The 20,022-nt window shown below is 43.1% G+C and overlaps 1 protein-coding gene across 1 annotated transcript in view; it reads left to right on the forward strand.

The window, feature by feature from the left end:
- DRAXIN (dorsal inhibitory axon guidance protein) overlaps positions 1-20,022 on the forward strand; it is a 39,717-nt gene that overhangs the window by 13,526 nt on the left and 6,169 nt on the right. Inside the window, exons 2-5 of the mRNA XM_072608873.1 lie at positions 7,486-7,918; positions 12,392-12,582; positions 16,201-16,312; positions 18,345-18,434. Of these exons, the coding sequence (XP_072464974.1) occupies positions 7,498-7,918; positions 12,392-12,582; positions 16,201-16,312; positions 18,345-18,434 (814 nt within the window). The 5' untranslated portion in view covers positions 7,486-7,497. The remainder of the gene's footprint in view (positions 1-7,485; positions 7,919-12,391; positions 12,583-16,200; positions 16,313-18,344; positions 18,435-20,022) is intronic.

Genomic DNA, 20,022 nt, shown 5'->3' on the forward strand with positions numbered 1-20,022 from the left:
CTAGACAATCAACAAAATGATAAATCAATTGCTGATTTTTAAGGACTAAATGTTCTCACTGAAAATTTAACAATGGTTTTCTATGAATGCATTTGGGCTGGCTCCAGAACACCCTTCAGGGTTGCTATGGGTCTCAAATGAGAGAATGCAGGTACAATTTTAGGACGATGTCTGCTCTATTATGAATAGTAGAGTCTATGAGCAAGAGAAAGGGATAGGCTATCAGGTCAGGGCAGTGCCCAAAGGATTGTGGAATTCCTTTAGAGTTCAAGGCATTTTGAATAGTGGGAAAGATTAATTTGTGACCAGCACTCAGTGTCTGGCCACACATAGGAGACACTTAATAAATGTTGGCCCCTGGAGAGCTATAATATGCAAAGAAGGAAGCTTGGAATAATGAGAGGATATACTAGATTTGAAGTCTGAGTCTCAGACTTCAGGCACTATCACTCACGAGTTGTGTGGCCTTGGGGAATTCTCGTGATGTCTCTGGGTCTCACTTTTCTTCATCTCTAAAATGGGGGTGTTAAATAAGCCTTGCCCTTTCTTCCTCACAGAATGACTGGGAGGAAAGAAGTGTGGGATCATGAAATTTAGAGGTTACCTAGTCCAGCCAATCCCCTTCATTCACAAGTGAGAAAACAGGTCCAGAGATGAAGTGACTCACCCTAGGTCCACCAAGTTGTAAGTAGCAAGGGTGGGATTTGAATCCAGATCCTCAAGTCCTCTTTCCACTGTACTCTATCGAAGTGAATTATTGTAATGATTCAGGAAATAGCATTCAATATCATAAGCATTTATTAAATAAGTGCCTTCTATGTTAAGTAGAGGAATCTCAAGACGCAAGAACTTTCTATTCTACTAGGAAGTTTATATTCTCATAGAATCCAATTCCATTCAAGCTGCAAGGAGCTTTAGGAATAACTTCATCCAACCTCTTCCTTTTACAGATGGGGAAACTGAGGCACAATAAGGGTTAGTGACTTGAAACTAGGTGGTGCAGTGGAACCAGTCAGGAAGATCTGAGTTTGAATCATGTTTCAGGGACTTACTAGCTGTGTGACTCTAGGAAAGCCACTTAACCTCTTTCTGCCTCTGTTTCCTCAAATGTAAAATAACAATAATAACATTGTTAGGTTGTTGTATGGATCAAGTGAGACCATAACTGTAAAGTGCTTAGCACAATGCCTTAGCACATCATAGGTATTATATAAATATTTATTCCTTCCCTTCTTCCCTTGCCCAAGTTCCTACAGCTCAGTGTACATCCAGCTGACACATCCCAAATCCTTGGCTGCTCCAGGACATCCCAGATCCAATCCATCCCGAGGTGACCACCCTGGCACACCCTAACCCCACCACGCCTTCCCACCCAAGTTGTGAAGACCTGCCATCTGTCCCTCATCCAGTCGGCCTGGCGTCTCGGTGGTGCAGGGGTCCTCTGGGTGGGCCAGCCTGGCTGACTTGTATGGGTCACAGCTGCCACAGGGAGCCTGGTGAAATCATTCAGTCAAGGCGCCACAAGTTGTCTGTCGGGGAGGCAGGCGCCCCTCTTGTCCCCTGCCCCTCACCATGGGTGGGCCCTGAATGGGAAGATTGGATGGAGGGAGGGGTCTATTGAGGAATCAAAGCTGGGTACCAGGGTTGATTAATTATCCTCTTTTGCATATAACGCTGTCTCATGCAGGTCTGGAACTGTAGCTGTGACTGGCGCAGGGGGAGGCAGAGAGGAGAATGAGAGTGAAATCATTCATTTTTCTGACACCTCCTCCCCTTTACATTCTGTCCTGGGTTGCTGGGCTCCCTCACGACTCTGGCTTTCTCTAGTCACTCTCGAGTTCATAGCGTACTGGAAGCAGAACCGGAAGGGACCTTAGAGATTATCTAGCCCAAACCCCAGAGAAATTGTGTTATAATAGAGGAAATATTGGCTCTGGAGTCAGAGGACCTGAGTTCAAATCTTGCTGACAGATTATGTCAGCAGTAAGATTTGAACTCAGGATATGGTCTGAATTCTGGCGCTGATGCAGTCTACCTTGTCCTTGAACCTCAATTTCTCCATTTGTAAAAATATAGGTTTGCATTTAGAGGATCTTCAAGGCCTTTTCTGCCTTAGCTCTGATGCTGTGATCCATTCCCCCATTTCCTAAGGCTGCTTGCCAAACTTCTCCGTCACTCAGTTGTGGGTTGCCATCTCTCCTTGGAAATTGTGCTCCCATGGATTTACAGCTGCCCTGAGCTTGATGAGCTTTGTAGACACTGCCTCCCTCCACTGCTCATCAGTCTACAAATCTTTTCCCAGCCAGAGTAACTCTGCCAGATTACTTGTGAAGTCAGGGAAGCTAGCTAAAACAGCATGGTGTAACTCAGCTCTAGGAGGCCTGGGTTTGACATGAAATTCCTCTCCTTTCTCCTCTGTGGGTACCTCCTTTATAAATAAGGGGACTGGCTCAAACAATTTCTAGTCTTTGTGGCAAAGACATTCTAAGATTCTTTTGCTCCCCTCTAGTATAAAAGGGAGACTATTTTGTTAGGAGTGGCCTGGCCTTGTTTCCTCAGTGGTTTATTTGCCATCTCCAAGAATTAATTATACCTATTCTGATTAGCTTGGTGGCCAGAATTCTGTGCTAATAAGGCCACGGTTGAAGACTTTGGCCATGTATGAAATGATGAGCTCTGTAGAGAGGAAAGCACAGAGAACACCACTAACCCTCATCCTGGACAACGATCTTTCATTGATGAACACTGAGCCCATCTGTCTCCACAGGGTAAAGTCAGCGCCAGCTGGATTATGTTGAGGGTGTAGCCAGTGCAGCTATAGTTATCCATTCAATCATTTCAGTGACAAATTATTCACTAAACACCTACTATGTTAGCAGCTCTACCTTGGGATCTTGGTCTTCAAGATAATATAATATATATTGTATATGTGTATAATATTCTATACGTGATATATATGTGTGATATTCTATGTGTAATATATATTATATATAATATTCTATATGTGATATATAACATTATCTGTGTGTGATATATTCTATTGATAAATAACATTATCTATGTATGTGATATACAACGTTATCTACGTGTGTGATAGTCTATATTGATATATAACATTTTTGTGTGATATTCTCTATATGATCTATAATATTATATGTGACATATAATATTATATATTATTACATAACTTATAAGTAATATTCTATATATGATATACATTATCTGTGTATTATATTCTATATGTGTATATAACATTATCTGTGTGTGATACTCTATATTGAGATATAATATTATTTATGTATGTGATATTCTATATGTGATATATACTATTACAATAGCCATTTCATGAATAGTGTGTTGTTAAGTGAATGAATGGCTGTGGCATCCCTGGCCACACCCTCAACATAATCCAGTTGGTAATGACTTTGCCCTGGAGGGGAATTCAATTTTATTCTGTATGATAGAGACAACTCAGCTGTGGTCTCATTGGCATCACTCTAATAGAAACCAGGTCTGCTGTGCCAGGTTCTGGAGAATTGCAAAGATTGGAGAAGACAAGACCCCTGCCTCCATGGAACTTACAAACCTGTGGAGCTAAATAGAATCATGGGATTAAAAACTGGGATGGAGTTATGAGATGATCTGGTCTAATGTCCTCATTTTTCAAAGGTTAAGTGATTCACCTAAAGACACACAGGTAAAGAGTAACAAAACTGAGTTTCCGAGATATATCCAATCCCCCATTCCAAGCTCTTTCCACTCTGCCTCTCATAACGAGTGGGGGTATTTATTCTGGGGCTGGGGGTTTCTGATAGGTATGTGATGAGCCCTCCAGAACTTTCCATCACTTGATTGAAAGCCCCTTAAAGGTCCCCGTGGAAGGGTTGCCACCTTAGGTTCACATCCCTGTTCAGCATTCCCCTTCCCCCCATCTTTTGCAGGAGAAAGAACCAGGGAGTTTCTTTATGGCAGAGTAGAAGGAGACAAGGAAAGGAAAGAGATTCAGCTGATGCTAACAATGCACGATCCCCTTCATATGCTAAGAGCAGCTGAGGTTAACCAAGAAGGGAGCAAAGGGCTAAGTGGAGATGTTAAGGGTGAAGAGGAGATCTTTCTCAAGCCCCTCCCCAGTGACACACATTCCTCCAGCATCCAAAGACTCGGTGCTGAATAATGAGGGAACCCAGATAATAGGGGACATGGAAAAGGCTGTACCACAGCCTGCCGCCTTTCAGCCCTGACACAAAGACAGAGAGGAGGCAGCAAGCCGGGCAAAATCACTATTGAATGAGAAGGTGGCTGTGGGAAAGATGGGAGGAAAGGACAGGTAAAAAGGTGTTTCTCCAGGCTCTGCACAGCACAGAATGCCTTTGGGCTGAAAGGTTGATGCATTCATCCTTCCTGCTCCAATCTTGGGAGAATATGGCCACCCCAATATCCAGATTTAGATTCCAAAAGACAGCACAGTGGAGTAGAAAGGGTGTCTGATGTGAAATCAGATTTCCACTTCGGAAAACACTTGACCCATATCAGTTGAGACTCCCCCCGGGTGAGTGGTAGCAGCTGGAAAGAGCTCAAGACGTGAATATAGCTTCACATCCTGTCTCTGGTACTCCCCAACTGTGTGACCCTGGGGAAGTCCCTTCCCTACTCTCAACCTCCTTTTTTATTTTCTTCTCCACAAAGCCACCAAAACAATCTTCCTAAAGTCCAGTTTCTTGTCACTCTCTAAAGGATCTTCAGGGACTCCCAAATGCCTCAAGGATAAAATACAAATTCCTCAAGTTCTCCCTTAAAAGCGTCTACAGTTGGATTCCAGCCTCTCTGTCCAGGTGGATCTCCAATTTTACAGCCATACTGGCCTGATCACCTTTCCCCAAGCTCAGCGATCGATCTCCCATGCCCTTTCATAGTCTGGGCTCCAGTCCTGCAATACGCTCCTTCCTTTTCTCCACCTCCTAATACCCCAGGTTCTTCCAAGGCTCAACCCAGGTGCCACCTTCTAGGAGAATCCTTTCCTGCCTTCTCTCACCCCCACATTTCATTGTAACCACAGATCAATTTACATGTTGTCTTCCTCCCCTCCAGCCCCCACACCCACTCCCACCCCCCTGCCCGAAGAGCAAAAGCTACTTGAAGACAGAGACTCACTGCTTCTGTCTTCATGTCCCTAGGATTTAGGGGAGTGTCTTGTGAAGAGGCAGAACTAGATAAATACATGTTTTGTTTATCTGAACATATATCCACACTGCAGCGTAATTATAATAGCCAACTTTTATTTAGCACTTTAAGGGGTGCAAAGAGCTTTATATGTGTTGTCTGGTTTGGTCCTCACAACGATCCTGGGAGGGAGGTGATAATATTCTCCCTATTTTAAAGAAGAGGAAACTGAGGCAGGCAGCAGTGAAGAGCCTTACCTATCCAGGATCACACAACTAGTTAAATGTCAGGCAGGATTTGAACCCAAGTCTACCTGACTCTAAGTATCTCCACATCAGAATATCACAGTTAAAAGGGATCTCAAAAATCAGTGAGTCCAATCCAGAACAGAAAAAAAAAATCCCTCCTACAACAAACCAGACAAGTAACCACCACCATCTCATCATTAAGGAGGAGCCCATTAACTCAGAATACAATCCACTCCACTTTGGGATAACTAAAATCATCCTAAAATTGCTAAATTATCTTACAGATCAAAATGGATGACACAGGGCATCCCAAAAGCCTTGGTGGCACGTTAAAGTTGTAGCTTAAATCTGCACTAAGACTTTTGGGACATCTCATATACGTAACACATTTTTATAGAAAGGTATATAAATATTCACAATTATTAGTAGATTTTATACATATATACATGATATAATAATTATTAGTAATTACTAATGATGATGATTAGTATTAGTAATAATAAAAATTAAGACTCCTATTCCTTTCATCCCCTGCTCCAAAGGCACTGCCCAAAGAATTAGGGCCCCTATAAGCATGCTGGGTAGAAATGCTTGAAAGTTGGGGTGAAGAGGGGGTGGGTCATAGGATCAGTATAGGAAGACTGGGAAGAAAAATAAAGTTTCTTGGAATCCAGTTCAGCTAATCCTGAGCAATTATATTGCAACAAATCAGGAAGGGAAAAAAAGATTGAGTAAGCACCTTTGAGAGAAGAATGCAGTGTGTGGTGAGCCCCAGGGAGGTCATAAAAATTCAATCATATCGAGCTAACCCCCTGCTGTACTTGTTTGGCTAGAGTAAGGATGGAGGGGGCAGGAAGTGGAAATAAAGGTGAGGGAGAATAATGCACCGAACATCATAGCCTGGTCACTCCAGATGGGGCTTCCCAGGAGGCAAACCTTTCTGAGAAGCCTCCCTGGCTCCTCCTCTTCCTGAGTCCTTTGCAATGTATGGGAAGCATGAGTCATCTAGGAAGAATCAAAGATTTAGAGCTGAAAGGGATTCTAGAAGCTGAGTTCTATTTCCACCACTACCCTCCTATTTTACAGACAGGAAGACTGAGACCCCAGAGGTTACATGATTTTCCCAAGATTATGCATAGGGGGATAGATTTAAAGGTTAGAAAGACCCTCAAAAACCCTTGAATCCACATCCCCTCCAATTTTAATCATAATTTCTAGCATTTGGAGAACTTTGCAAATAACTTTACAGATATTTTGTGAGTCTCACAACAATCCTAGGAGGGTAGGTAGTGTTTTTAATCCCCATTTTTACAGATGGAGAAACTGAGGCAGACAGGGTGACTTGACAGCTAGCAAGCATTGGAGTAAGGATTTGAACTCAGGTCTTTCTGACTTCAGGCTCAGTGCTCTATTCACCAGACCAACAAGCTGGTGCATTTTTCAGTTGAGGAAACCGAAGCCCAAGGATGTTAATTGATTTGTCTAAGGTTACATAGGGGATCATAGATTTAGGAATTGTACGACGCCTGGAACCTGTGTGTGTGTGTGTATGTGAATCAAACCTCTAATTTCATTGGTATGTGGACACCCATATGAGGAAACTCCCTCTACCTTTCCAGATCAATCCATCAGTCAATAAACATTTATTAAGTACCTACTATGTGCCAGTGTCTGTGCTAAGTTCTGGGGATACAAAGAAAGGCCAAAAAGGCCCTCAAGGACCTTGCGGTCTAACAAGTGAGTCAAACAACCATGTAGAAACAAGCTGCACACAGACCAAATTGGGCATAATCAACAGAAGAAAAGTATTAGACTTAAGGGGCAGACAGAAAAGACACCCTGTAGCAGGTGGGGTCTTAGCTCGGACTTGATGTGAGCCAGGGAAGCCAGCAAATGAGGAAATGAGGGAGAGAGTTCCAGGCATAAGGGACAACCAGGGAAAATGCTCAGTGTGGAGAGATGGGGCGTGTCCCTGTAATTTAGCACCACAGAGAGGCACCTGGCACATAGTAGGTGCAAGGCAAATGTTTGCCAATTGATGGCCTCCCACTTAGCATGTGTTCTGTTGATCTTGCAGGGGCCCGGGGCCATGGCAGCGCCCGCCAGCTGCTTGTCCCAGGCACTTCTCCTCTGGATCCTGGTCCTCACAGATCCAAGCTTCACAGGGGCTCTGGAGTCTGCTTCTAAGGAAAGCAACGTCCCAGAGAATAACGTCAACCCACGGAGCCCAGAGCTGTGGCAGCCCAGGCCCCGGCACACTCGGAGACATGGACTGACCAAGAAGGGCAGGGCCCACGTGCCAGACCAAGCCGGTGCCTCCAGGCTGCCGGGGATGCTGCCTGCTGGAGAGGAGATGCTGCCGGGCCACGGTCCTGCTGGCCTGTTGCAGGATAAGGATGTGTTTTTGGGTTTTGAGTTCCCCTACCCGGAGAGGGACAATCAGTTTGAAAGAGGGAGGAAACATGGCAGAGAGTACAAGCGACGGAGAGACAGAGGAAAGCAACATCGAGGTAAGGGGTGGGGGTGAAGAAGAGACAGAGACAGAGGAGAGAGAGGGAAAGAGAGAGAAGGAGGGAGGGAAGGAGAGAAAGGGAGAAAGAGGAGTTAGAGCAAGAGAGAGAGAGAGAGAGAGAGACAGAGACAGAGACAGAGACAGAGACAGAGAGACAGAGAGAGAGACAGAGAGATGGAGAGAGACAGAGAGAAAAAAACCAGAGAGAGACAGAGATGGAGACAGAGAGAGTATGTGCATAGGATGAGGAAATATAGGCTCATAATATTTAGAGGGAATTGGGACCTTAAAGGCCATCTGATTTGGGGCTTCTTAACCTGGGGGGTCCATGGACTTATGGTTAGATTTCAGGGGGCCTGTGATCTTAGATGAGGAAAAAATGACATCGTTATTTTCACTAACCTTCATAACCCTATGCAATTTAATTTACATATCTAAAAGCATGCTTCTAAGAAGGAGTCCACAGCCTCCCCCACCCCCCACCCCCCATTATTAAAGGATTGGAGGACACCAAAAATGGTCAACACCCCTGATTTCATTTAACCCATTCATAGAATCACAGAATCTGAGAGGCAGAGTATGGAGGTCAAGTATCCCAAACTGTACCAGAATAAGAGCTCCTTGATTTAGATTCAAGGGACCTGAATTCATATCCCAGCTCTACCTGTCACTTTGTCCCCTCTGGGTAGTTAGTCTAACTAGTTTCCTCATCTGTAAAATGAGGGGGTTGGATTAGATAGCCTTTGAGGTCCTTTCCACATCTAAATCTACTTTGCTGTGTACCTTTTAAGATCTGCAATGAAGGGAAGCTCCTACCTCCTGGGGTTCCTCATTTCACCCTTGGAAAGTCATAATTTTTTGGAGGGGCAACTAGATGACTCAGTAGAAAGAGGACCTGGCCTGGAATCAGGAACATGTGAGTTCAAATTCATCCACAGACACTTACTAGCTGTATGACCCTGGGCAAGTCACTTCACCATGTTTGCCTCAGTTTCCTCATCTGTAAAATGAGTTGGACAAGGAAATGGCAAACCACTCCAGTATCCTTGCCAAGAAAATCCCAGATGGGGTCATGAAGAGTCGGATTGACAGAATAACAATAATTTTTAGGAAGTTTTTCTTGCTGTGAAGCTTAAATCTAGCTCTTGCCACCCGTTCCCCATTGTTCTGAGCTTTGCTCTATGGCATCTCAACAAAACAAATCTTAATCCCCTGATCCCTTTTCCATAGAGCATCTAGACTTGAAAATTGCTCTCCTTCCATCCCCCCACCCCAATCCCTGGATCCCATGTTTGCCTTTCTCCAAGCTAAGAATTCCCAGTTCCTTCAGGGGATCCTGGGACCTGGTCTCCACACCTTTCCTTCACTCCATAGATAATCAAACTGAGGCTCCAGGAGGGTAAGTCACTTGGCCAGGATCATACAGGGTGTTGCTGATAGAGACCAACACCAAGGTAAGCACTTAATAAATGCTTATTGATTTATTGATAGCAAATAATGGAGTCCAATTTCAGCTGGGGGCCACTGACACCAAACGCATTTTTCTTTCTATTGTATCTCATGGCAGAGTACAAATGGAGAAGGGAGAGAGGGAAGGGAACAGGCATTTATTAAGGACCTACTGTGTGCTGAGCTCCATGTTAAATGCTAGGGAGACACAGAAAGCCAAGAGACAGTCCCTCCCCTCAAGAAGTTCCCAGTTTAATGGGAGAGACAACATAAAAGCAACGATGTACAGATAAGAAATGTACAGAATAAATGAGAGATAATTAGCAGAAGAGAAGGATTCAGATTAAAGGGAAAACAATATCACCCCCATGTTACAGATGAGAAAACTGATGCTCAGAAAATAACGTCTCCAGGATCACATCCCTAGAGGGAGAGTTTACTCCAGGTGGGCAGCTAGGTGGCTGAGTGGATAGAGCACTGGGCCTGGATTCAGGAAGATCTGAGTTTGACTTGCACCTCAGATACTTTCTAGCTGTGTGACTCTAGACAGGTCTCTTAACCTCTGTCTGCCTCAGTTTCTTAAGCTGGAAAATGAGAGATAATTATTAGCAGGTCACTCCCAAGGCTTTTGTGACGATCAAATAAGTTAACAGATGTAAAGCACTTTATAAACCTTAAAGCGTTATGTCAATGCTAACTGTTATTAATTTGGCTTCTATTTGTGGATCCTTCTTCCATCTGCTGGCACTATAAACCACTAGGAGATCGGATCGTCCAAACTCCTTCAGTTTTCAGTTGGGCAAACTTGAGACCTGGAGAAGAGACTTGGCCAAGGTCACTTAGGCAGCAAAGGCAAGATTTGAAACCAGATCCTCCCGACCCTACATCCAGTGTTCATTTTACTCTGCCACATCAATATATAAAATACTGACTAGGCCTGGTTCTGAGCGCTGCTTACAGATGCATTTGGCCACAGACAGAGGTGTCACTCACGTGTTTTCCAGGAAAGGGCTTTCCTGCCCCAAAGCAGCTGAATTCACCAAACGGAAGCTGGCAGTCTTCAGACAGGGCTCTTGCCAGGCAGCTCTCAATGCTTTTGCAACAAAAGATGGGTTTTTTTTTTTTCTCCTGGATGTCCTCCAGTGTGACAACAAACAGATGTCTTTGGTATCACCCTCTGTGCACAGCCAGACAAGATCTATGGGTAGAATGAGAAAATGCAAATCACACAGGGAGTACTTAGTCTCTGCTGCCCACCCTCCTCCAAACCAATTCTCTCTGCCTGGCATCCTGAAATGATTAAGGTTTGCCAAACCAAGCCAAGTCTGGGATTTTCCTCAGCTTGGGATCTCAATCTGGGGCTGTTTTTATATTGAGTTAGTCTTAAAAACGGTTGATTTTGCTATTGAGCATTTGAGGAGAATTAGAGATGCTGGTCTCAGTTTCTTCATATGTAAAATGAGAAATGAAAAAAAGAGAGAGGAAAGAAAGAGGAAGGAAGGAAGGAAGGAAGGAAGGAAGGAAGGAAGGAAGGAAGGAAGGAAGGAAGGAAGGAAGGAAGGAAGGGAGGGAGGAAGGAAGGAAGGAAGGAAGGAAGGAAGGAAGGAAGGAAGGAAGGAAGGAGGGAAGGAGGGAAGACAGCTCAACTATATGACTTCTTAGGTCCCATGCCTCAGAATCCACACCACAATCTCTGCTGGGCTGCTCAGGAAGGTCACAAATGTTTATTAAGCCCTATGTGCCAGGCACTGTGCTAAGCTCTGGGAGAAGGGAATTTTGCTTCTGCAATCTTCTTCTGCTAATCATATTCATCTAATTTACTCCATCTGTCAACTATAATAATTCTATGATAGAAGTCAAGAACACTAAGGTGGGATAAAATAAAAGTAGTGGTGTGGTTGGGGAAGCTGCAGCACAGGCGGGCTTTGCTTCTGGCTCAAGGGGAAGGAGGAACCCTAGACAAATCATGTCATCTCTCAAGGCCTCAGTTTTCTCTTCTGGGAATGAGTTAGACTATATTATGTCTAACATCTCTCTTATGTTCTTTGACGTCCTGTGTCCTAAGGGCCCTCCCAGCCCTGACACCCTGTGTCTCATTGTTCTTTTTTGTTTTTTAGCTCTGACATTCTGTGCTGAGCTCCCTCCCACATCGTGGCATTTCACAGTTTTAGGGGTTTTTTCAGGCTAAGGTTCTCCAAACTAATCCTAATGTCTGGGTGTTGAAGCCAAAGATCTTTTTAACTTGAAAAACAGACCTAGGGATTTAGTTTTCAGTGCTTCATCTTTTTTTCAAAATAAGACCCCAGTCAGCTACATTACTCCTCAGTGCCTATGAGTCTCTCTCTCTCTCTCTCTCTCTCTCTGTCTCTCTCTCTCTCTCTCTCTCTGTCTCTCTCTCTCTGTCTCTCTCTCTGTCTCTGTCTCTCTCTGTCTCTCTGTCTCTGTCTCTCTCCGTCTCTCTCCCTCTCTCTCTCTCTCTCTCTCTCTCTCTGTCTCTCTCTGTCTCTGTCTCTGTCTCTGTCTCTCTCTCTCTCTCTCTCTCTCTCTCTCTCTGTCTCTCTCTCTCTCTCTGTCTCTCTCTGTCTCTCTCTCTCTGTCTCTCTCTCTGTCTCTGTCTCTCTCTGTCTCTCTGTCTCTCTCTCTGTCTCTCTGTCTCTGTCTCTCTCTGTCTCTCTGTCTCTGTCTCTCTCCGTCTCTCTCTCTCTCTCTCTCTCTCTCTCTCTCTCTCTCTCTCTCTCTCTCTCTCTCTCTCTCTCTCTGCTGCAGCCTTCCCCACCCAATGTTATCATTTCCCCTCCCTTCCGTTACTCTACGTACCCTCCCTAGCTCTGAACAGGCTGACCACTCTAGCTAAGGCATAGAATCATTTTTCTGGGCTGGGTTGAACTAGATTCCCTTGAGGTTCCTTCCAATCCTAAGTTTCTGCGTTCTCTAGGGAGGTTGCCTAATTGATCCTGACCAGTCATTATAGCATGGAAACAGGGTCCTTAAATGACTCCAGTATCACTGTCCCCTTTGATAGGCAGAAGTCTAGATCCAAAGCCCAGTTCTTTGATCAAGAAGGTGGAACTCTCTGAGGACCTGGCCCCCAGTGGCCCAATGGAAGAATCATCCACTAGCCTGGCCCCCACCATCCTGTTCTTGACCACATTTGAGACATCGGCATCCACTGAAGAATCGCCAGTCCTGCCTGTTACATCCCCACGGCCCCTGGTAAGAATCAGAGACCCACAAAAATACCCCAAGAGAGTATTCAGTTCCACCCCTTCTTTTTTAATAATAATGACTAGCATTTTATCATGCTTGAAGTCTGCAAGGTACTTTACAAATATCTCATTTTTATTCTCACAAGAATCCTGGTATTATTGTCCTCATCTTGCACATAAGGAAACTGAGGCAGATAGAGGTTAACAGTGCACAGGTTCACACAGCTAAGTGAATGTCTGAGGCTAGATTTGAACTCTTGGATGTCCTGGCTCCAGAGTTCTATCTTCTGTTCCGCCGGAATGCCTAGGAGGAGGAAGAAACCAAGGTACAGAGGAGAGAAGGGACTTGGCCAGGGTCACACCACTTGTCAGTAACAGAGCCAGGGTTAGAAACCAAGTCTCAGAAACATAGAACATAATAGGAGTTTTTAACCTGGAGTCTATGAACCTTAAAAAATTATCTATTTTGATCATTGTATTTCAACATAACTGGTTTCCATTACAATAATAATAAAATATAGATAATACAATAAGATAGAATAGAATAAATAAAATATAGAATTTTGTTTTATCCCTTTAAAAACATGATTCTAAAAAGGGATCCACAGACTTCCCCAGACTCTTGAGAGCTTCTGTTCTAGAAGGAGGGAAGGGTGTCAGGAAAGAGAAACTGACCCTGGATGAAAGGATGCTCCCCAGAGCCAGAAAGAGAAAGGCAGGACTCCAAGGTCTCTGTTTCTCAGGAACCTAAGGAAGAACTGAAGGTTGTACTATTCTGTGAATAAAAGATCAAACAACTGACTCCGTCAAGCAGAGGAGAAAGCTTTGTTTGCACATATTTAGTGGAAAAAATACTGAAGTCATGGGATCTGAGCTTCAATTCTGGTTCTGCTGCTTATGACTGATGTAATCTCAAGCAAGGCATTTAGCCTCTCCTCTGTAAAATGAGGGTGGCTGTGTGTGCAGTGGGTAGAGCACCAGGACTGGGATCAGGAAGACCTGAGTTTAAATCTGGCCTCAGACACTTACTAGTTGTGTGACCCTGGACAAGTCACTTACTCCTATTTGCCTCAGTTTCCTCCTAAGTAAAATGAGCTGGAGAAGAAAATGGCAAGTCACTCCAGTATCTTTGCCAAAAAAAACCCCAAATGGGGTCATGGAAAGTTGAGCACAACTGAACAACAACTGTAAAATGAAGGAATTAAGCTGAATGCTGTAGTCCATACTTGTAAGCTCTAATCCTGGGGAGGCTGAGGCTGGCTAAGTTACAGTAGGGCTAATGCCCATAGGGCATCCAAAGGAAGTCTGGCTTCTACGGTGGGAGCTCTAGATCCAGGAGTGTGCTGGTAAATGTTTAGCAATCGGCTCTCAAAAATTTGTACACAAGAAACATTTTTAAGTTTAATCTTCATTATTAACATCTCCATCATTTTCTTAACTCTAGAAATCAACAAAACACTAAATCAAACCCCAATTTGAAGCATTTGCTGATTTCTGAAGTGTAAACGTTCATACTGAAAATTAAACAATCAGCTCAAACAGTGGGAGCTGGCTCCAGCATTATTCCTCTCACATGATCTAGAATGACCTGTGCTACATTTAGTAAGTCCTTTGCTTCTTTGGGCTCTTTCTTTGGTCAAGAAGGAGGAATACTCTGACCTGAGGACACCCAAATCCTAGTCTAACCTCCGTCACTGATTAGTGTTATGACCATGGGCAAGTCAGATCTTGTCTTTGCACCTCAGTTTTCTTCTCTGTAAAACGAGAGCATGGAACTGGATACCTCTCATCTGCAAAGAGAAAAGGTTGGGCTAGATGACCAATGTGTCTCAAGGACTTGGAGCTGTTTTATATTTTATTAAAATATTAATAAAGACAGGAGTTGACTGCTAGTTGATGTTCTAACAGGGAGAAAAAAGCACATAGGTTTCGGGTTCCATGGTCCTTGGGGGGAAGCAGCAAAGCAATCAATCAATCAACAAACATTCTTAAGCTCTTTCTATGTGTCAGGCCCTGTGCTAAGTGCTAGGGATACAAAATGAGGCCAAAGACAGTCCCTGCACTCAAGGAGCAGGAGCCTAACGGGGGAAACAACATGCGAACAAATCTTTACAGTGCAAACTATAGCCAAGATAAAACAAACAGCAATGTCTCTTTAACATTATTCCCACTAATAAAAGCATGTCCATTTTTGATAGTAAGTCATTTAGTATTGCCAAGGACTTTGGTGACAAAAACTTTCTTTTCTGGAGCTTCAGAAGCTGAGTAGGCAAGGGATGTGACACCTGTAGAAGCTATTGCCCCAGGGGTTGGTTCCTTGACTGACTAGGCAGTAGGTCTAGTAGTTCTGCCATTCCCAGTGCCCTTGGGTTCGGGGTCCTGAGCTGTCTTCATCAAGTTCTTGGGCAAGATTTCATCATTTGAGGTCTGAAGACTTGAAGTCTTTTTATATTTTACTAAAATATTAATAAAGACAGGAATTGATTGCTAGTTGATTACTAGCCAAGAATAGAGCCTGGGCTTCCTCGGTCCATCAGAACATTCCTCCTTTTTGATCAAAGAAGGGGCCCCTTAAAGAGGCCTTACTGAAAGGACCTATCCCAAGGTTTAGATTATATTAAAGGAGGATGCTGGAACCAGCCCCAATCTGCTTGAGTTGATTGTTAAAATTTCAAGGTATTTCAAAGTAATTATTTTCTTCATAATCCCCATGTGTTTTATCTTAAGTATTTAAAAATATTACTCCATGAACGGGTCCAGAAGCTTCACCAGATACTATCCTAGGGATCTATGAGGCTAAAATATGTTGAGAATCCATAGTCTAAAGGAAGGGAGTGATGTGGCTACTCCTCATAAATACTAATGAATAGTTCACTTTGCGATCAACGTAATCCAGTGGTGTTGCTACATTTAGACATCAGGCATCTTGACCAATGAATAACTCCTTATGGCTGCAGAAACCCTAGAACCAAAGTGACTTTTGGGGTTCAGAGTGAACCACATCAGCCAAAAGGATGCCTCTTGGTCTGAGATGTTTTATTAATAAATGATTCACTGGTGCTTCCTTTGTAGCCCTTGGTTTCTCTAATTATGATTTGAGGGGGGGGGGTTAAAAATTTTACATTTTATTTTTCCCCAATTACATGTAAAAACAATTTTTAACATTTGTTAAAACATTTTAACTAGTTATTTTTAAAACTTTGAGTTCTAAATTCTCTCCCTTTCTCCCTCCTCGACCCTCTAATTGAGAAGGCAAACAATTCCATATAGGTTATACATGTGTAGTCGTGCAAAACATATCCATCAGAGTCATATTGTGAAAGAAGACAGACCAAAAACTCAAGAAAAATAAAGTAAAAAAAGTACACTTCAATCTGTATTCAGACACCATCAGTTCTTTCTCTGGCATTTTTCACCCTAAATCCTTCAGAGTTGTCTTAGATCATTGCATTGTTGAGAATAGCTAACTCATTCACAGCTAAACATCTTGAAGTATTGCTGTTACTTTTGTACAGAGTACATTTCACTTTGCATCTGCTCATACAACTCTTTTCAGGCTTTTCTGAATAATTCTGATTTTTTGAATCGATATAGCTCATTGATCTTCCTATCTTGTCTTCTCCAGGCTCGGATTAGACCTGATGGAGATGTGATGCCCACCCTGGACATGGCTTTGTTTGACTGGACTGATTATGAAGACTTAAAACCTGACATGTGGCCTTCTGCTAAGAAGAAAGGTATATCTTCCCTCCCTTCCTCCTCATAACTCATTCGTGGTTCAACTTCACCTGTACTTTTTTTCCCCTGCTAGACCTTAAGGCTCAATTCTGATGCACAGAATTTCTAAGTTGTAAGGGCCCTCAAAAGTCATGAATTTAGGCTCTACTTGAAAAAGGATCCCCTCTCTAGCACCCCTGACAAGCAGCTGCCCAAACTTTACTTGGAGCAGTCAACTAACCTCTACTTGGAGGGCAGCCTGTTTCACTAAGGAACAGCTCCATTCGTGAGGAAGTTTCTTCCTAATATCAAGCTAAAATCCTTTTATAACCTCTGCCTATAATCCTTCTATAACATTCTCCTAATTCTGTTACAGGGACAATCAGAGCAAGTCTGATCTATCTTCTGCATGCTAACCTTTCAGATTCATTCCTGAGGTTTAGAACTGTAATGGACCTCAGATGACATCCAGTCTGACACACTTATTTTACATAGGAGAAAGCTGAGACCCTGGGAGATTGAGAAAAACAAGGACAAGAGAGGAAAGTGACTTCCCCAAGGTCACTTTAAGTGGCAGAATCAAGATTTCATCCCAGATACCCTAGCTCCAAATCTACTATTCCTTCCATTCCACCATCTGTCACAATCCTACAAAATGACTCAGATCTTCAAATCAGCAACAAATAGTGACTCTATCTTCAATACTTTCTATCTTATTTCTGACTCATTTAAAAATTTTTATACACTGATTATTCAGGTCTGTCTGTGAAAGATCTCAAAGACCAATCTCTAAGAAGCCAATCTATAACTCAAGATATAGTACATCTCTTTAATACTCTGAGTGAACCTAGGTCCATAGAATACCTGGCATTTATATAAAAATTAACAGTTTGCAAAACATTTTACAAATATTATCTCATTGGATTCTGGGAAGTAGGTGCTATTATTATTTCCATTTTACAGATGGGGAAACTAAGGCAGACAGTAATAAATGTTATGCACAGAGTCATAGAGGTAGGTAGTGTCTGAGGTAGGATTTGAACTTGGATCTTCCTGATTTCAGTTCCAGTACTCTATCTACTGAGCTACCTCGAAGCCTAGAAATAGTGTTCTTTGGGACTATAATGCAATATAGTGTGTAGTACAGAAATATATAGAAATTGATTGAAATTGTGCTCTCCACACTTTTGTACAGGCTGTGCCCTATGCCTGGAATGCCCTTCTTCTGTACTCCTGCCTCTTAGAATCTCTCATTTCCTTCAAAGCTCAGTTTCTTCATCCTTTACCCCCAAATTATCTTGTATTTATTTTTATACATATATACATATGTGGGTATATTCCCCTGTTATCTCCCTGATAAAATATAAGCTCCTTGAGGACAGGAACAGTTCCCCCATTATCTTCATATACCCAGTACCTGCCCCTCCACAGACATGTAATGCTTGATTGATTTAAGGCAAATGATCCAACTTGCCCGCAGTTCTGAATTGAAAGAATTCATCTTTTCACTGCATAGAAATGTTCATTTCAGAAGCATGAGAGTCTTAATGTTATGCCACTCCCTAACCATATCACAAATATCCTCTCAAAGTCTACTCGAGATTAATAAATGACTTCCCTGATTCCCCTGTACTATAGGCAGGGAGACGGTCTGTAACATCCAAGAATGTGTCTAGAAGACCTCAGTTTCCTTCTCTGTCAAACGAGATGGTTGGACACACTGACCTCTAAGAATCCTCCTAGCCCTAAATCCTCTGCTTCTATAGCTGTCTTTCTCTAAGGTCCAGATATGTGATGCAGGGAATTCTTTCATATAAAGATTGGACTTGATGACCACCAAAGTCCCTTCCAACTCTCACATTCTGCCATTCTGGGATTCTTTTAGCCAGTTCTAATAATCTGCAGAGTTTCACGGCAAGCCTGAAAATGAGCCGGGGACAGGACTGGGGGATGCTGGTTCCCCACATTCTGGATGGCAGCCCGCCAGGGAGGGAGAGGAGAAAAGAGGGATCTGTCTTTCAGTTTTCTAACCTAGAATGTTCTCCTTTTCAGAGAAACATCAGAGTAAAAGCCCAGGCTATGGCAACGAAACATCAGCAGCTAGAGAGGAACCCTGTGACCATCACCTTGACTGTCTCCCAGGTACTCCTTCTCCATCACATAAGGGAATCTTCTATAGGGAATAAGGTGGAGAGGGAAAGAGGGACATGGTTCTCAAGCCTGCCGAGGAGGGCCCATATTCTGTTAAGGATGGCAAAACTAGAGAGGATCTGTCTGGAATGTGGTATCCCTCTCTCTCCAGTACTTCCTGTTGAAGATGAGAGGGGCCAAATTCTGTTCTCATCCTGTCACCCAGGCAACAGATCTTTAGGGAACTATGAATGAAGCCTGTGTTTATGCCGCCACCTGTTTGACGATGGTGGCTGTCATGCCCATCACAAAGCAAATTTGACAGCTGTTTTCCATGACAAATTGTTTCTCTTTGTCAGATGGTGGGGTGAGGCAAAATTAAAAAAGGTTTGGGTGTCATGGAAACCAAACAACTGACTGACTGGTTATTTTTTCATTTTTTGCCCAGTTTGATCAATTCAACAAACGTTTATTTTGAGTACCTATGATGGGTTAGGGATGCCGAGATAGCTATGACATGGACTCTGCCTATTTATCATCTAATGGGAACAAGGAGAAGGACTAGCCCCAGGTCAACCATGGTACAAGGGAGGATGAGCTAACAGAATCACAGAATCTTAGGGTCAGAAGGGACCTCAGGGACCATGGAGTCCAACCCCTACCTGACCGAGAATCCCTTTACAATATCCTCACAAAGAGCTGTTCAACCTCTGCTTGAAGACCTCCAATTAGGGGAAGCTCCCCCTCCCCTCACTAAAGCAGACCATTAGGGGAAAGGTGATGGCTTGGCAAAAAAAAAAAATACACAAAATTCAGGGGAGAAAAATTGCATTTACTTGGGGGGCTATCAGAGGGCTTTGTGGAAATGGGAAGATCTTTCATGGACCTTGAGGGAAGGGAGGGACTTCAAGAGATGGTGGTGGTTGAAGGGGAAGAGAGGGACATCCTAGTTATGCGAAAGGAGTGAGCAAAGACACAAAAATGGCGGAGTCTTGCCAATCATTCCACTTGTCTTAATACTAACTAGTATTTACGTACCTCTTTGCAATGTGTTTCATATAGGCGATGTCATTTGATCTTCACAATAACCCTGAAGGTAGGAGCTATTATTAGTCCTATTTTACAGATGACAAAACTGAGCCTAAGAGAGGAAAACATTTTTAAAACCATACAACACTCTTAATGTATATGGAGTTGTGATGCTGAAAAAAAACTGAAGATGCCTTAAAAACCAGTTTGGCTGTTGTACCAATATAACTGATATTGCAGGTAGACTCATCCTCTAGCTATCTGTCTTGACCCTCATTTTCTTTGCAGAGCATCAGACCTGGAGTCAGTAAGACCTGAGTTCAAATTTATCCTCAGATCCTTCCTAACTCTGTGACCTTAGGCCACTCATTTCACCTCTGTCTGCTTGGTTTTCTCATCTGTAAAATTGGTATAAAATAGCACCCAACCCCCTGAGTTGGAAGGAAAAAATGAGATAACATTTGTAAAGTGTTTTATAAACTTTTAGGCCCTATGTAAATGCAAACTATTGCTATTATTAAATTGAGAAGGGCTGTATTAGATAATCTCTGATGTCCTCTGTAGATATAAA

Source organism: Notamacropus eugenii, chromosome 5, assembly GCF_028372415.1.
Source record: "Notamacropus eugenii isolate mMacEug1 chromosome 5, mMacEug1.pri_v2, whole genome shotgun sequence".
Lineage (NCBI taxonomy): Eukaryota > Metazoa > Chordata > Mammalia > Diprotodontia > Macropodidae > Notamacropus > Notamacropus eugenii.